Genomic DNA, 16,577 nt, shown 5'->3' on the forward strand with positions numbered 1-16,577 from the left:
TGCTCATACAAGCATCGGGACATTTATTTGTGCTCCGATGAAATTTGGAGACGAAACTTTTCAACTTTTAACATTTTCCAACTAAGATTACGCATTGGCTCAACTGGGGGAGGGGCACGATAAACTGTAATTATTAAGATAATCCGATATGAGTGAAACTTGGGTGTGAAGTTGCATTGTCATGCGGGAAGTACCCAATGGGAATCGGCCAAATCTTGACTTAAAGCTTTCGTGACTGCAGGAATTCATATTTCTTTGGGTCTTTCGATGAAGCCACGTAGATAAAAAAAAATAAAAGTAACAATATCACGACGTTTCGATCGCAACACAAGCAATCGTCATCAGGTGAAACAAAAGGGAACCGGCCACTTTGACCCAAGAGCCGCCTCTGTCAAAGCTCTACAATTAGATTCAATAATCTACCTCAAATTTGTTAATGGCTTAAATTTGGTCTCCAACCTACCTGGCTCCCTGTGTGCCTGACCCAGGCGCACCCGTCATTATCGCTGATTAAATACCTCCGAGGACTGACGCGTTGGGAAACGTTTACGTAATTCGTGAATACGCGCCGCTTTATTTCGTTGTTTTACCCAGTTGCATCCAGAGGTTTGGAAGCATGCGCTGAAGCCTAATTTTAACATCCGATTTAAAAAGCCTGAGAGCCAAAAATTACGTGTTGTGTTATCCCAAAAATCGGTGGGGGTGGGGAAATTTATGAACCTTTTAGATTGTAAATTTGCATGAATGTTGGGTTTCTTGGTGCTTCTTTTATCGCAATTTGACAACAGGTGATGGGCTTTGGGCTCTTCCTTATGGACGGTGAGAAGAGCAACATCTACAAGCTGGATGCCAAGAGAAGGATCAGTCTGAACAAGATTGACAAGTTCTTTAAGGTGCCTCCATGCGAGACAAAGTTTCAGTTTAATGTCTCTGCTTTTTTTGTGTGCAAATTATACCTCATCCTGGCTTCAATGGTGCCTTTGGCATTTTCTCGTGATACATGGCTTGCAATCCCCCACCCTTTTGTCGTTGACTTGTCCAAACACGCACCACTGAGCATTCAGGACTTATTTCTAGGCAACTCGCAGATGGCAGTGGGGCAGTAGATGCTTAGGCATTGGTTCCCTTGGTTAAGTTTTTCTGGCCATCGATGCTAGGCATTGCACGGGGAAGGAAGCGGTGACGAGCTTTGGTGGTATCATTTTCATTGTCTGGGGTGACCTCTTCACCTTACTGGACGTATGCTCATCTTCCCCACGCTAGCCAAACCCAGGGGTGGTGAATCTCGCTTCCCCTGGGCTACGTGAAGCCTACCACATCCAAATGGGCCACAAGTAATATATACATATATAGATAACTGTCACTACAAGCATCTTATATGCACTAGTCGGTCTTAGAGTGGGGAATATTGTTGCCTGGCAGTGCTCGCACTCAGATACTGCGAGGACCTGTGTGTAAATGAACACAATGTACGTTTTCGCGTCAAATATTTTGATTAATAATTTGGTCAGGTGGCGGAAGTAAAGTGTGTGTCGTAAACCCTTCTCCACCCAACACACATCATTAAGTAATCGCATGACAACCTCAATATGAAGTGTATTTACATTAATTTAAACTCCTACAACATTATTATAACATTACTAACCATCTATTATAAGGTTGGGCAGGACGGGGCGACCCCATATGAGTGGGACAAATGCATAAAAGAAGAAAGAAGAACCAACCATTATAACTAATTAACTTTGAATAACCTGTATCACAACATCAGTCTATATTCCATAAAATTAACATGTCCACATAATTTATTCAGAGTAAACGTTGCATCAAAATAATCTTTATCTGTCCTGGAGAAATCCGATGAGCAATGAAGCTCTTTTTTTTAACAGATGTCCAGTTTCAACAACAAACAGTGTCATGTATAGGAAAGGTAAGAACATCACCACAAATAAATAAATTAACATACATGTTAAAATACGTAAAGTATATAAGTTAAAATTGTATAAGTACACCAATTCCCAAGCTTGGGCAAGGCAACAAAACAATAGCAAGAACAGTCCCAGACCACACCAAGACAATGGTCCCTCAATAACATTCCACCTTAACATTGAACTCAAATGTATGCACATACATTAACCTCTAGTTATCGATTCCTGCCACTTCCTGCTTCCCTATTGGTGCACACTGATGACATCACACCACCTCATAATCAACGTTTTTGGGTTTAGATCGCGTTATTTATAAATGTGTCGTAACCCTCCACCACCCGACACGGCCAATCAGTAAAAATGTGTCACGTTGACAAAAGACAAATAGTTCACTGCTTTAGCCCACCGGTGTGTTGAAGCCACAACATTTACAATTTGAGTACGACGTTTCGCTGGTAATTGCATCCAGCACCATCGGGCAATTCGCCAGAATGGTGAGGCTCTGCTGTGTCTCCCGTTCTTATATAGAGCAGCAGCAGGGTGACGTCATCATTAACTCATTAACTCATCAGGTGCAAAGATTCAAGGGGGGAGTGATTGTAATTATATACTAGATTAGTAATCAGGCTATTGTTACGATGCGAGTTGTAGATTAGTAATCATTTGGAATGTGTTTTATTGTGATTGTGCTACATTAGTAATCAGTTAATGTTTGTTTCCCTTATAAGGAATTGTAATGTATCTTATTTAATAATACGCTTCCAGGCCGCACTAAGCCTGTAGCTGTCTGAGCGATTAAAGTTATTTCTGTTTCTCTCAATTTCAATCGATTCTCTAATTAGTCTTTGCCAGTAGTAACTAGTTTTACACAACACTTCCACGTTGTCAAAATCAATTGAGTGTCCCTGTTGGCATGCATGTTCTGCCACTGCCGACAGTTGTGTTTGTGATAGTTTAATATTTCTCTGGTGTTCTTTTAGTCTTACACTAACGTTACGCCCTGTCTGTCCAATATAGCATCTGCCACATACACAATTAATCCGATATACACCTTCTGTTGATAATTTAGGTAATTCGTCTTTAGTGCACGTTACTAGTTGTTGAATTTTGTGTACTGTACCAAATCTTACTGTAATGTTTTGCTTTTGCAAAACACGGGCTAATTTGTCAGTTACTCCTGAGATAAATGGTATTTTTATTGTTTTAATCATCTGATCGCTTTCAGCAGTGTTGCTTTGCGATCGTGATTTGGCTTTTAGTGCTCTGTTAATTTGAGCATTATTGTAGCCATTCTGTCTTAGTGCTTCTTTAACATGTTTAATCTCTCTCACTAGACTTTCACCATCTGACACTGTTTTAGCCCGATGTATGAGCGTCTTGATAAGAGAGGATTTCTGAGCTGGGTGATGATGTGAATCTGCATTCAGATAGGCATCAGTGTGCGTTTTCTTTCTGTAAATGCTGTGTGTTATTTTACCATTTATGCCATGCCCAAGTAAAATATCCAGGAACGGGAGTGTGTTATTCACCTCCATTTCCATGGTGAACTGAATGGCCGGGTTTTGTGCATTGAGATGATTTAGAAAATCGTTAAGTGTATCTTTACCATGTGGCCAGACAACCAAAGTGTCATCCACATATCTAAACCAAAAGGATGGTTTTAATGTGCTCGAGGCAAGTGCTCTGGTTTCAAAGTTTTCCATGTACAAATTTGCTATAGCAGGAGATAAAGGAGAGCCCATTGCTGCTCCCTCCCTTTGTTTAAAGAATTCGCCTCTCCATAAGAAGTAAGTGTTATTTAAACAATGGTCTGCGAGTTTCGGAATATCTTTTGGTAAACCTGTATTCTACCAGTGTATCAAGTAATTTAAGCGACTCGCTCACTGGAACCTTAGTGAATAGCGAAATCACATAAAAACTCACCAAAATATCGCAAAGCAACACTGCTGAAAGCGATCAGATGATTAAAACAATAAAAATACCATTTATCTCAGGAGTAACTGACAAATTAGCCCGTGTTTTGCAAAAGCAAAACATTACAGTAAGATTTGGTACAGTACACAAAATTCAACAACTAGTAACGTGCATTAAAGACGAATTATCTAAATTATCAACAGAAGGTGTATATCGGATTAATTGTGTATGTGGCAGATGCTATATTGGACAGACAGGGCGTAACGTTAGTGTAAGACTAAAAGAACACCAGAGAAATATTAAACTATCACAAACACTACTGTCGGCAGTGGCAGAACACGCATGCCAACAGGGACACTCAATTGATTTTGACAACGTGGAAGTGTTGTGTAAAACTAGTTACTACTGGCAAAGACTAATTAGAGAATCGATTGAAATTGAGAGAAACAGAAATAACTTTAATCGCTCAGACAGCTACAGGCTTAGTGCGGCCTGGAAGCGTATTATTAAATAAGATACATTACAATTCCTTATAAGGGAAACAAACATTAACTGATTACTAATGTAGCACAATCACAATAAAACACATTCCAAATGATTACTAATCTACAACTCGCATCGTAACAATAGCCTGATTACTAATCTAGTATATAATTACAATCACTCCCCCCTTGAATCTTTGCACCTGATGAGTTAATGAGTTAATGATGACGTCACCCTGCTGCTGCTCTATATAAGAACGGGAGACACAGCAGAGCCTCACCATTCTGGCGAATTGCCCGATGATGCTGGATGCAATTACCAGCGAAACGTCGTACTCAAATTGTAAATGTTGTGGCTTCAACACACCGGTGGGCTAAAGCAGTGAACTATTTGTCTTTTGTCAACGTGACACATTTTTACTGATTGGCCGTGTCGGGTGGTGGAGGGTTACGACACATTTATAAATAACGCGATCTAAACCCAAAAACGTTGATTATGAATAACATTGGTCGCGAAAGCCTACGTGTTAAAATCACACCACCTGTTTGAGGCCCCAAGACGAGAGGACATTTTCACAATTCTAAAAAATGCCTGACGCCGGTTGTAACTACGAGCAAAACCATCATCGAGGTTTTTTTGGGTTAAGTCGCGTAAATATATAAATGTTTAGTTAAACCCGCCAGCACCCGACATAACCAACTCGTAATGGTTGTCACGTAAACAGAACATGACAATTCGTCACTAGTACAGCACACCGGTGTGTTAGAGAGTAAACCCACAACATTTACAATTCGAGTACGACGTTTTGCTGGTAATTACATCTAGCATCCTCAGGCGGACAGCCAAAAAAAACCTCTTATGGATAATATTGATCGCAAAAGCGTACGTGTTATACGAGCAAAACGTTGGACTACCCCATTGTTAAACGTTGTGGATGCTCTTGAACACACCAGTGTTATAGGATCCCCCGAGGGTGTGCGTGTTGTTTATCTTCCTGCTCGGCCCTCGCTAAGGAAGAGGTTCATACATAATAGGGGTTCCCCAAACCTGGCATGACCCCAAATCCTTGCTGTCCGTCTGCTTTACCCGCAGCAACTGCAAGTGGTGCCGCTGTTTGGAGACATGCAGATCGAGCTGGCTCGCTACATCCAGACTAGCGCTCACTACGAGGAGAACAAGTCCAAGTACGGCCGCCAACTCCCCTAACGAGTCGCTCCTCCTGCTGCACTCTGTATTGGCTGCGGTTTGTGTTGTTCGTCCGTGCGTGTGTTCGTTCGTTATGGATTTGTGCGCATGTGTTCGTGCGCGTGTGTGTTCGTGCGCGTGTATGCATGTGTGTTCATGCATGTGTGTGTGCTTGGGGCAGGAAACTACCAAGCAGCAGGGAGTGGCACTTTTGAACAAAATAATGAAGGGGGTGTGGGAGCATGGCGGTGAGGTGTGGGAAGCTGTAAGTCCCAGACTACTATGGGCTCGCCTCTCCATCAACAAGAGGCGAGGAATGTTGGTGTTGGTTGTTTATGCCCCCAAAGAAGATGAACACCAATGGAGGGATGCAGACGAGTCAGATGCCTTCTATAACTTCCTGTCACAGGTGCTAGCTAAAGTGGCCCCTCGGGATAGAGTCATCCTGTAAGGTAACTGTAATGCCCGAGTGGGTCATGACGCAGACACCAGGGTTGGAGTGATCGGAAGGCATGGGCCAGATCAGCTCAATAATAACAGAAAGAGGCTGCTAGACTTTTGTGCAGTCCATGGGGTTGTAGTTCCCAACACGCTGTTCCGGCATCGGCGCATCCACACAACATCATTATTGCACACCGGGTCCAAGCAAGGACATCTGCTGGACTCTATTATTAAGACCAGCGGATGCAGGCCCATGTCCTTGACACCAGGACCTACCGTGGAGCTGATCTGCCTACTGACCATCAACTTGTCATCTGTAAGATGCACCTGCCATTCTTTTACTCCAGTGGTGTGTGTCCATCTAGGACCCCATTCAATCCCACAGTGGCCTCGTCTCTGCTAGCTGAGGATAGTTGCAAGCAGGAATTTCAACATCGCTTGCAACTGGGGTTAGCATCGTTCCCCCCTCCTTTCTGATGCTGAGGGGAAATGGGTGAGGTTCAAGACTGTGGCCCATGCAGCTGCAATGGCTGCATTGGGTATGCGGTCCACACCTCCCCAGAGACCCTGGCAGAAGGAGGAAGCGTCCCGGCTGGTTGAAAGAAAACGACAGGCCCACTCCTGTTGCCTACAAAATCCAACATCGGAGAATGAGGAGGCTGACTGCAGCCTTCTCTCAGAGATTCGGAGAGCCGTACGGCGCTGAAAGGATGAGTAGGGGTGGTTGCTGAGGAGATGGAATCTGCCTCAGTCGCCCACAATGACAAATCACTATTTAATTCCATAAAAAAAGTTACTTGCAGTGCCTCAGCTGTCACCATCCTTAAGGGAAAGAACAGTAATCTGATCTCCGACCCCCATGAACAGGCCTGCAGTTGTGCAGATTATTTTTGTGAGGTCTTGGGGGAGGGGATTCCCTCAGCCCAGACAACATCATGGGGCAAGGTGAGGACGCCCCTGCTAGGCCTGCCGTGCCTCAAATATTGGAGGAAGTGCGAGGAGCGGTCCAAAGTCTGAGACCAGGAAAAGCCCCGGGCAGAGACGATCTACCAAGCGAAATGCTGAGGGAGGATGGCGTTTGTGCACAGACTGCCCTACATAACATCATAACTACCTGGACCACAGGATTGGTTCCGCAGGATTGGGAGGATGCCCTGGTGGTTCCCCCTCTTTAAGAGGGGGGCACAGATTGCAATAACTATATGGGCATCTCACTCCTCAGTGTGCCGGGAAAGGTCCTGGCAAGGATTATTCAACATCGCCTTGCTAGGCACGCTGAGAAGAGGGTTGAGGAGCCCCAATGCGGTTTCAGGAAAGGGCGGTCCTGCACAGATGCCATATTTTCTGTCTGTCTGCTACAGCAGAGGTGTAGGGAATTCCAACAAGACCTACATCTCTGCTTTATTGACCTGGTCAAGGCCTATGATACCATCAGTAGGCCTGGGGTCTGGGTAGTTCTTCGTGCTTCCGGAGTCCCTGACCCTCTGCTCACAATCATTAAGGACCTTCATGATGGTGAGCGGGCCCAGGTATAACTACGTGGCCGGGAGTCGGAGCCCTTCCCTGTACACCGTGGGATGCGACAGGGATGTCCTCTGGCTCCCACATTATTTAACATCTATTTCGAGCACGTAGTTCGTGTGAAGCCTTCAATAGCTGTACCGTTGGACTTTCCATCTGGTACAGATACAATGGGAGGCTGATCGATGCCCGGGTGCGGTCAAGTGATGGCTCCCTATTGCTCAACCATGTTATGTATGCCGATGATCTGGTAATTTCTGCTCACTCAGAGAAGGAGTTGGAGGCGCTGCTGCTGAACCTGGAGTGTGCCACTAAGAGGTGGGGTATTACCATCAGCCCCACCAAAACTAAGCACCTGCCCCTGGGTATTTTGTCCCATCGGACACTCCACCCTCACAACTCCCAGTTGGTGATAGGGCAGTTGTGGAGAGAGTGGAGAGTTTCCCATACCTGGGCAGTGGGCTCATGACTGGCTTCGGTTTAACAGCGGAGGTCTCACTCCGAATCAGTCGAGCGGCATAATCTTTTCATCGGTTCCGTAACACTGTGTGAAAGCTACCCGCCGATCGGCTCCGTGGCGGTGGCATCACAGAAGCTACCTGTCTGTTGCTCCGCACGAAGCTTCAGGTCTTCTCGGCCACGGTCATTCCCTCCCTTCTCTACGCTTGCGAAACGTGGACCCCCCCTAATAGAACAACTTTGCCGATTAGAAACATTTAGGCTGGCATGCATGCCCAGCCACCGCATGCCTAAACAGCTTTTGTTCGGCCGGATCGAGGGGACGAAACGGGCGCGGCACGGGCTAGAGAAGAGATGGAGTGATGTGGTACAGGAGGATGTGGAGCCGAGTGGACTTGCCAATGACTGGTACCAGCGGTGTCAAGATCGGCCTCTGTGGAGGAGGCTCGTGAAGGACGCTACTGGGCAGTTGGAGGCAGTCAACCTCCAAAAACAACGGAGGGCGGAGGAGCGACGCTCACAACAACGAGCGGAGCGCCGGGTGGCTAAAGCACAGCAAGTTGGCACAGTAGGGGGCACAGGTGGTGCATCAGCCAGTCGTCTCAGTCAGTCGACCTGTGGCATCTGGGTCTGCCCCGTGACCTGCCAGCAGACGTTCGACACTTCACGTAGCCTCAAGGTGCACATAGCCTGGCACAAGCATCGTGGTGACGTCACCGCCACTTAGTGGCGAATGGCGGTTGTTGTTGTGTATGGGGAGCGGTATTGTAGTGATTAGCACGCTGCGCTACGAACCCGGCGACCCGAGTTCGATTTCCGCTCACAGCCAATACCAGCAGTGACGATTATCTGAACCGGTCCTGGGCCTCCCCTATGTCGACTCAGCCTAAAATGAGTGTGTAAACATCGCCTTCATAGATGCTACTCGCTAACAGCACTTGCCCCAACAGTCTGTTAAGTCTACACTGGGGGATCTTTGTGTTTGTCTTGTCTTATTTGTGCGTGTGTGTTTGTGCGCGTGTGTGTTCGTGTGTGCGTATTTGTGGGCATGTGTGTGCGTATTTGTGGGCATGTGTGTGTGCTTGTGTGTGTGTGTTTGTGCGCGTTTGTGCACGTGTGTGCGTGTGTTTGTGGGGAGCGGTAGTGGAGTGGATAGCGCTACGCTGCGCTATGAAACCGGCGACCCGAGTTCGATTCCCGCTCACGGCCAACACCAGTGGCAATTTTTGAACCGGTTCTGGGCCTCTTCTAGGTCGACTCAGCCTCAAATGTGTACCTGGTGTGGTGTGTAAACAATGCCACTGGGGAGATAAAGGCGGTCTGGCTTGGTGCTGGCCACCCACTCCCTCGTATACTGTTCCGGCCTTAATAGGTGCTCACTAACATCACTTGCCTCAACATTCTGTTAAGGCTATATGGGGGATCTTTGTCTAGGTTGACTCGGTCTTCGATGAGTACCTGGTGCTTAGAGTAAGACGTCAGCACTGGGGAGACAAAGGTGGCCGGGCGTGGTGCTAGCCACTCCCCGATGTTTATCGTGTGTGCCGTGACAACCTTAATATGTGCTCGCTATTGTCACTTGTCCCAATGGTCAGGGTAGATTACGCAGGGAATCGTCTACCCCTTATCCACTGGCACAACCGAGCCATGCCAGAACCAAATGTTGATACGTTGATCTCACAAGACATCTGAATGTGGTTCATGGCCAACCAGAGGGGGGGTGTCAGTACACCGACTCGTTCACTGTATGTGACGTCGGTGGAACGGAAGTTCTGCAGTGGAAAAACCACTTGGCGCTTGCCAAGCCATGCCAGAGCTTACTCGGCTCCGGCGCGGGCCCATTGTGCGGTGTAAATGACGCGTTTGTGTTTGTCGTGTCGGAACGCATAGGTGGACCTGCACCTCGCAGAGCAGCAGCCCCCAGTACAACATCTGTGAGCAGATGGGGCAAATTCGCGACGATCACATCCGCTTCACGTCCGAGCTGGCCCGACACAGCAACAGCGAGGTCAGCCCTGGCGAGCCGTTGCCACAACCCTTCTTGACCAGTTTGCTTTGGTTCATATTATTTTATATATTTGGTATTCGAGCCATTCTTATAGCGCAAGTTTGACGGCCAAAATAAACACTTAATTCGAGAGCCAAACATCACACCTGCTTGCTTTGGCATTTGGTGTACCATCAACCGCATCACCAAACTAAGCAATCTTTATTTTACCAGGTAAGGCCCACTGAGCTATGCAGCTCTTTTTCAGAACCGACCTGGCCACAAGTTATAGCTCCACGAAGTGGCTTATTGTGTGCAAATTTAGAAAAACCAAATACTCTAAACAAGTCAATGCACACATCTCTCTTATCAATGGAATATTAAAGACAAGCCATAGTAGTGCGATTTTTGGCCATGCAACCATTATAATAGACCACTGTTTCATTACAGTAAAGAGTGCTCCTTAAATCGAGGAATAGCACAACTACACAGATTCTTTCCTGAAGGCTATCATGAAGGTACTACATTTCCTATAGCCCGCCATGGTTGAACAGCAGGAGGCAACGTTGCTTTGCCTCATCCCAGTTGAAGACTTTTGCAGGTACAGGCGACCCCCGCACCTACGACCTAATTGGTTCCTTGACGACGGTTGTCGAGCCATCGCAAGTCGAACCCTTATTTCCCATAGGTGTAATGTTGTAAATTGGGGTTCCGTTCCTGGAAGCCCATTTACATATCATAAAATATAAAAATTTACCACAAAAATAAATTTAAATAACCCTAACAAACATTTATTGTAACTTGACTTTTCCAAACATTTTTTTATTAAAAACAAACACATTTGAAAATCCTTAAGTATTTTTTTGCACGTGCATCACATTTCCTCTTCTCAGACGTAGCGAAAGGCGACATTTTGTCATCATAAAGGTGAAGGGCATTGCAAAAGAGAAGGGTTCGCTCTCGACGCAGCTGCAGACTGCCGGGCTATACTATACATATCCAGACGACAGAAGAGCAAAGCAGCACCATCTGACGACGAGTGTGTGCGTGACATGCGCCAACTCGTCGCCAATCGACTCGGCATCGGTAGCAGTCGTTAGGCGGTCGTAGATACGAGTTTGGTCATTACTGTGGGGGTCTTACAATAAGAAAGGTCTTAAAAGAGAGGGGTAACGAGCCCTCGTAAGTCGAGGGTTGCCTGTACGTTGTGCGTAGACAATCCAAAGAATGTGGAGCCATTGAGCTTGGCGTAGATTCTGCTGCTGCTCCCTTTCTGGCAGGTGGTGAAGGCATCGGGCCAGGACAGCCATAAGACGGACGAGCAGCACCGCGAGCTGTGCGACCTGGCTTTGCGTGGCCTCCAGCTGCTGTCCAAGTGGAGCGCTCACGTCATGGAAGTGGTGGGCACCCATGCGCGGACGAACTGCGCCCGGGTTAAAGCGTGGGGGGTGGACTCCGTGGCCTGCGGGCCATGACTTATACTGTTGCGCGGTCTGCCTCTCCACTCCAAAAATGTCCCACAAAGGATTTTTGTCAGTCACTGCAAGTTATAATCAGAATCTTTGTTTAGATTGGAGGAGGAATTTGATGAACTATGAAGCTCTTTTTTTCACAGATGTCCAGTAAGGGTGGATCGGCAAGTTACACAAACAACAACCAAAAATACTAAAAATTATAGGAGTGCAAAATAAAGAAAAAGGTTAGCAAGTCACTAAAAAGATATTCAAACTAAAGTATATGCCCGATTTATCAACTCTACATACAAGCTTGGGCAAGGCAGCAACACAACAACAGTCCCAGACCACACCAAGACAAAAACAACAGTCCCAGACCACACCAAGACAAAAACAACAGTCCCAGACAACATCAAGACAACAACACAGCCCCTCAATAGAAAATGACAGTCCTGATAGCACTCGCTTCTAAGATATGAGGACATTGCTTTCACATGTTTAATCAATAATCACCGTTCAATAATAAAGCAGGCAAATTATTGCTGTGAATAAACTGGGTTTTTAATTGTTGCGAATTGATGGTCTTATAGTACGCCTTTTGGCGTCCTTTAGTCTAACTCTGCTTTGAGACTAAGCTCAAAAAGAAAGCTGTCTCCGTTTCAAAGACAATGCATATATTATCAGAGTACGGTTTTTGTTTGCATTCTGACCACAAGTTGTGTGGTTAATGCAGACATGATTCCTTGTAAAAGGTTTCAGTTTGGTGTTTTAACATCTTAACACCTGTTTTGTTGCCAGAGAAAAGGGGAAAACCTATTCTCATATTGATTGTCTTCGTCCAGTTACTGATGTACGACATGTATAAAAATCTTTAAAAAACTAGTTAATCTGAATCAGCTATTTCGGCTCTCAGAATAAACTTTTATTTTGTTCGCTATACGATGAACACTTTTTACGAGGAACATTAAAGGTGTGGCCTTGTGAAGAAAAGAGTAGGTGCTGTGATGCCATCTTCCAGGACCATTCACTGTCAGAGCAGGGCGTGTGCGTGCTGTTGTTTTGCGGACATCTCGACCGTTGCCTCGCCCCCGCAGTATTCCTGGAAGCTGGTGCATCCCACGGATAAGTTCTCCAACAAGGAGTGTCCGGACAACGCGGAGGAGTACGAGAGGGCCACACGCTACAACTACAACTCTGAGGAGAAGTTTGCGCTTGTCGAGGTGAAATCGGTTGTCGTGTTTCCGGGGTCTGTTCATCGAGAAAGTCGTTCCAGAATGCAGCGGAAAGACTGAACCGCACGTGGGGCAGTGTGGGAGAGCGGTGGAGGAACCGGTGGGAGAACGCAAACGTCTCAATTAAAGACACAAAAGTACTTGCCACAAATGAACCGCAATACCTCGCTGATCTCTTCAAGAAGCATAAACCATCACGCGAACTTTGGTCATCCTCGCAGCGGCGGATTTTTGGCTATTGAACAAAGATGGTCACTGCATTGCGCAACTTTCAGATGGTTCGCCAAACGCTGCTCCGAGGATGACCAGAGTTTGCGTGATGGTTTATGCTCCTTGACAAGATCAGCAAGGTTTTGTGGTTTATTTGTGGCAATCACTTTGTGTGTAATGAGTGTGACCTTATCATGTATTCGTTGAACAACCAGAAGCCAATGCAGCTCAGCGAGCGCTGGATGGACATTGTTGGAGCTCAAGTACAGCGAGTTGAGGCTCTCAGTCCACGTACCAATGAATGTATAAAGGAACCTTCATCTTAAATTTTGCTAAATTTCAGCTCTAAGAAGAAAATGTTTGATATGAATGTCATGTGACGAACATTATCTCAGTGGCAAAACAGGTTGACCAGAGGTCACTGGAAGGTATTTCATAAGCAGCTCTGTGATATCCGCTTCCGCAGGTCATTCTCATCCTCCAGAGGATCACACTGCTATCTGAGACTTCTGAATGGATATGCGAGCGTGTGCCGATGCTGTCGCGTTTCCTAATCACAACCCCCTTTCCAGGTGATGGCGATGGTGAAGGGCCTGCAGGATCTGATGGGCCGCATGGAAAGCGTCTTCAACCAGGCCATCCGGCACACGGTCTACGCCAAGATACAGAACTTTGCCAAGCTCACCCTGCGTGAGCCTCTGCGCCAGGCCATTAAAAAGAAGAAGAATGTCGTCATCAGGTCCGTGAATGCCTGTGCACTCGCAGGATAACCGAGACTTTGCTAGCTACCACGAAAATGGAGTTGCTGTAATTTCATATTTGACGATACGATATAACATTAATGATTAATATCCACCTAACATGTCCTTTTTAATAAATGACAATTATTGGGTGGTCGCGTTGCCGAACGGTAGCGCTTTGGTCGCTTACTGTAGGGGGACCGAGTAGGCCATGCTTGTCGGCGTCGTAGTCCAAATTAGAAAAATTACCTCCAAATTTCTTATTGGGGAAAATATATGGCAACATCACCCCTGACTGCGAAGCATAATAGCAAGTGGACTATTGGAGACATTGTGGTTTAACGCAGGTCTCTGTGTAGGGCTAGATGAATAGCATATGAAAACTAAACTATAAAGCTATTTTAATTTTACCAGGTAAGGTCCGCTGAGCTATATAGCTCTCTTTTAGAAGTGACCTGGCCACAAATGATAGCTCAGCAAAGTGGCTTTTCAGTTTCAGTTTCATGTATTAGGTATAACCCTGTGAGCCATGCGGCTCTTGACTCGGGTGTAACCGCAACAAAACAAAAACATGAACAAGAAACATCTTAAAGTGACTACACGCAACAGAAAAATCCTGGAAAAAACAGCAAAGTCTTCCAGAAGTGCAATTGCTCACAACTGGTTGCAGAGACATCCACCTGTAAGCGACTCGATTGGATGCAACCAACCGCGCATCCATTCCCCGTGTGCAGCGTGCTGCAGGCGATCCGCAAGACGTGCTGCGACTGGGAGGCCGAACCGGCCAACGACCCCTGCCTCAAGGGAGAGAAGGACCCCAAGAGCGGCTTTGAGATCAAAGTGGCGCACAGGGCAGTGGGCCCTTCCAGCACCCAGGTGGGGGGCGGCTGCGGCGCACGCACCAACATGCGCGCCAACCCGTGTGCACCAGCGCGCGCATCAACACACGTATCAACACACGCACCAAGCCGCAAGTAGCTCCCGTGCCTTTCGCTCGTCGTGTTCCGCCTGCCAGACCCGTCAACCGTCCGCTTAACCTCGTCGGCCTGCATATCGCCGTGTTGCTGCGCTCAGACAGGTTTTGGTGGTCGTCGTGAAGCCACCTCTCACCCTTCCACCACCTCCGCTAACACCCAAAAAACATTGGGTAAGAGTTGGGCCGAAGGAGTGCAGTGGTGGGGCACATGAAGAAGGTGGGGCCTAAAGAGAATTGGGTGGGGCCTCAAGCAGAAGGGTTGGGGCCTGCAGAGGTTAAAATTTCCTGTTGATTTAAAAGTCATGAAAGCAGAATATCAAATTTGTGCAGCAGCAGCATGGCTTTCATGCCACAGATGTAGCAGCAGGCCAACTTAGCATAGAAAGTAGTCCCTCTGTTAACAGTGACATCGGTTAACGGTTTTTCGGTTAACGTTTTGCCTCCCATAGCGCCTCGTAGTTTCGACTGACGTTAACATTTTTATTAACGATAACGTGTTTACGTTATCCACGCGGGCACCAATTTCGGCCATTCACAGTACTCGTTAAGTGGGCTGAGCAATGCCCTCAGCCAATGAGCGACTCCCATTTATAACCTTTTAGACCTCGACTGGCTTTGTTAACATTACACATTCTTGGTGATTTTTTCTTATCTTTCAACCTATAAGTGAATTTGATTTAGAGTAGATTTTGTGGAACGGAATAAAAACGTGAACTGAGGGACTACTGTACTGCAAATAATGAAATAATATACAATTTCCATTTTGCTTACTTTTACATGCAACTGACACCATGACATTTATTTATTGCTTTTTCACTTAAAAACTTTTTTTTTTAAATAACGCTTGGTGAAAGTTCAAGAGAAAATTTGTTCGGCACTAGACCTAACTTGGAAGACCACGCATTGGCAGAGGTTTGTGGTTGAGCCATCGCAGCCACCCTGCTAAACACTGCATGTGTGTTACCCCTGAACACACGCGCTGTCCGCTTCACAGTGGACTTTATTCATGCCGTGTGTGTTACCCCTGAACACACACGCTGTCTACTTGTTTACAGAGTAATGGCGGTTTGCAGGCCGGTGCTGCATTCACCTTGTGGTGCACAAGGGACAGCTGCCACCGGGGGTCACCTAGGCTAAACTACAGCGGTCATTTGAATGATGGAGATGAGATGGAAGGCGCTTTGAGTTTGCCGAGGCATTTAAGCATTCTAAACATGTGATTCCGTATCCTTATTAAGGGTGGCTGTGAAAGCCTACGTGTACTAATGACATTGATTTTAATATATTTTTGGGTTAGGCCACGTAACGAAACGACCTAACGAGATGTGTGTCATTAAGAAAACCCTCCACCACCCGACAAAGTTATTATTGTTTCAGCTCACTCACCAACAAGTCCAAGACCGATCCTCAAAACTAATTCAGCAGTTATCTACGGCGCTTCATTTGAAACTACATCAATCATCGTCAAGTCAGACTCGCCATCAAGGAGAGTGAATTCCTGGATTGTCATTCAGATCATTACACGGCCTAACGCAAAAATAAATTCTGTTGTAATATTGGCTGTGAAACCTGCAATGTGTTAAGTTGATGTTGTTGTTACTACTGTGTTGGCTGCAGCTGTACATGGTGCGTACCATGCTGGAGTCGCTGGTGGCCGACAAGAGCGGCGCGAAGAAGACTCTGCGCAGCACCCTGGAGGGACCGTTCATCCTCGCCATTGAGGAGTTCCATCGCAGCTCCTTCTTTTACCCCCACCTCCTCAACTTTGGGGGTGCGAACGCCCACCCGTTCACCATTATGGCAGCGGCAGCGGGGTTATCCGATTATTTGAGTAACCGTTTACTCGACTACTCATCATTGGATAACAAGAAGACAGTTGGGGAAATACACAATCTCCTCATCTGGATTGCAAGTTCAGTGTGCTAACTATTGCACCGCGGCAGCGTCCCGAAGCTGGGTGCTGCTGGCGTGCGCCACATTCTCGGCTTTACAATCAATCATCGCATAGCAAAGGGTCGTTGCGCGAAATGTGTGACCTCTTGCGACGGCA

General features: G+C 46.5%; 1 protein-coding gene across 1 annotated transcript in view; it reads left to right on the top strand.

The window, feature by feature from the left end:
* Window positions 1–16,577, top strand: part of LOC144950904 (cytoplasmic FMR1-interacting protein 2-like) — a 75,981-nt gene that overhangs the window by 14,973 nt on the left and 44,431 nt on the right. Inside the window, exons 9-16 of the mRNA XM_078881070.1 lie at window positions 789–893; window positions 5,415–5,506; window positions 9,819–9,936; window positions 11,196–11,315; window positions 12,464–12,589; window positions 13,384–13,550; window positions 14,286–14,427; window positions 16,145–16,298. Of these exons, the coding sequence (XP_078737196.1) occupies window positions 789–893; window positions 5,415–5,506; window positions 9,819–9,936; window positions 11,196–11,315; window positions 12,464–12,589; window positions 13,384–13,550; window positions 14,286–14,427; window positions 16,145–16,298 (1,024 nt within the window). The remainder of the gene's footprint in view (window positions 1–788; window positions 894–5,414; window positions 5,507–9,818; window positions 9,937–11,195; window positions 11,316–12,463; window positions 12,590–13,383; window positions 13,551–14,285; window positions 14,428–16,144; window positions 16,299–16,577) is intronic.

The sequence above is a fragment of the Lampetra fluviatilis genome, chromosome 60, assembly GCF_964198595.1.
Source record: "Lampetra fluviatilis chromosome 60, kcLamFluv1.1, whole genome shotgun sequence".
Classification (NCBI taxonomy): Eukaryota; Metazoa; Chordata; class Hyperoartia; order Petromyzontiformes; family Petromyzontidae; genus Lampetra; species Lampetra fluviatilis.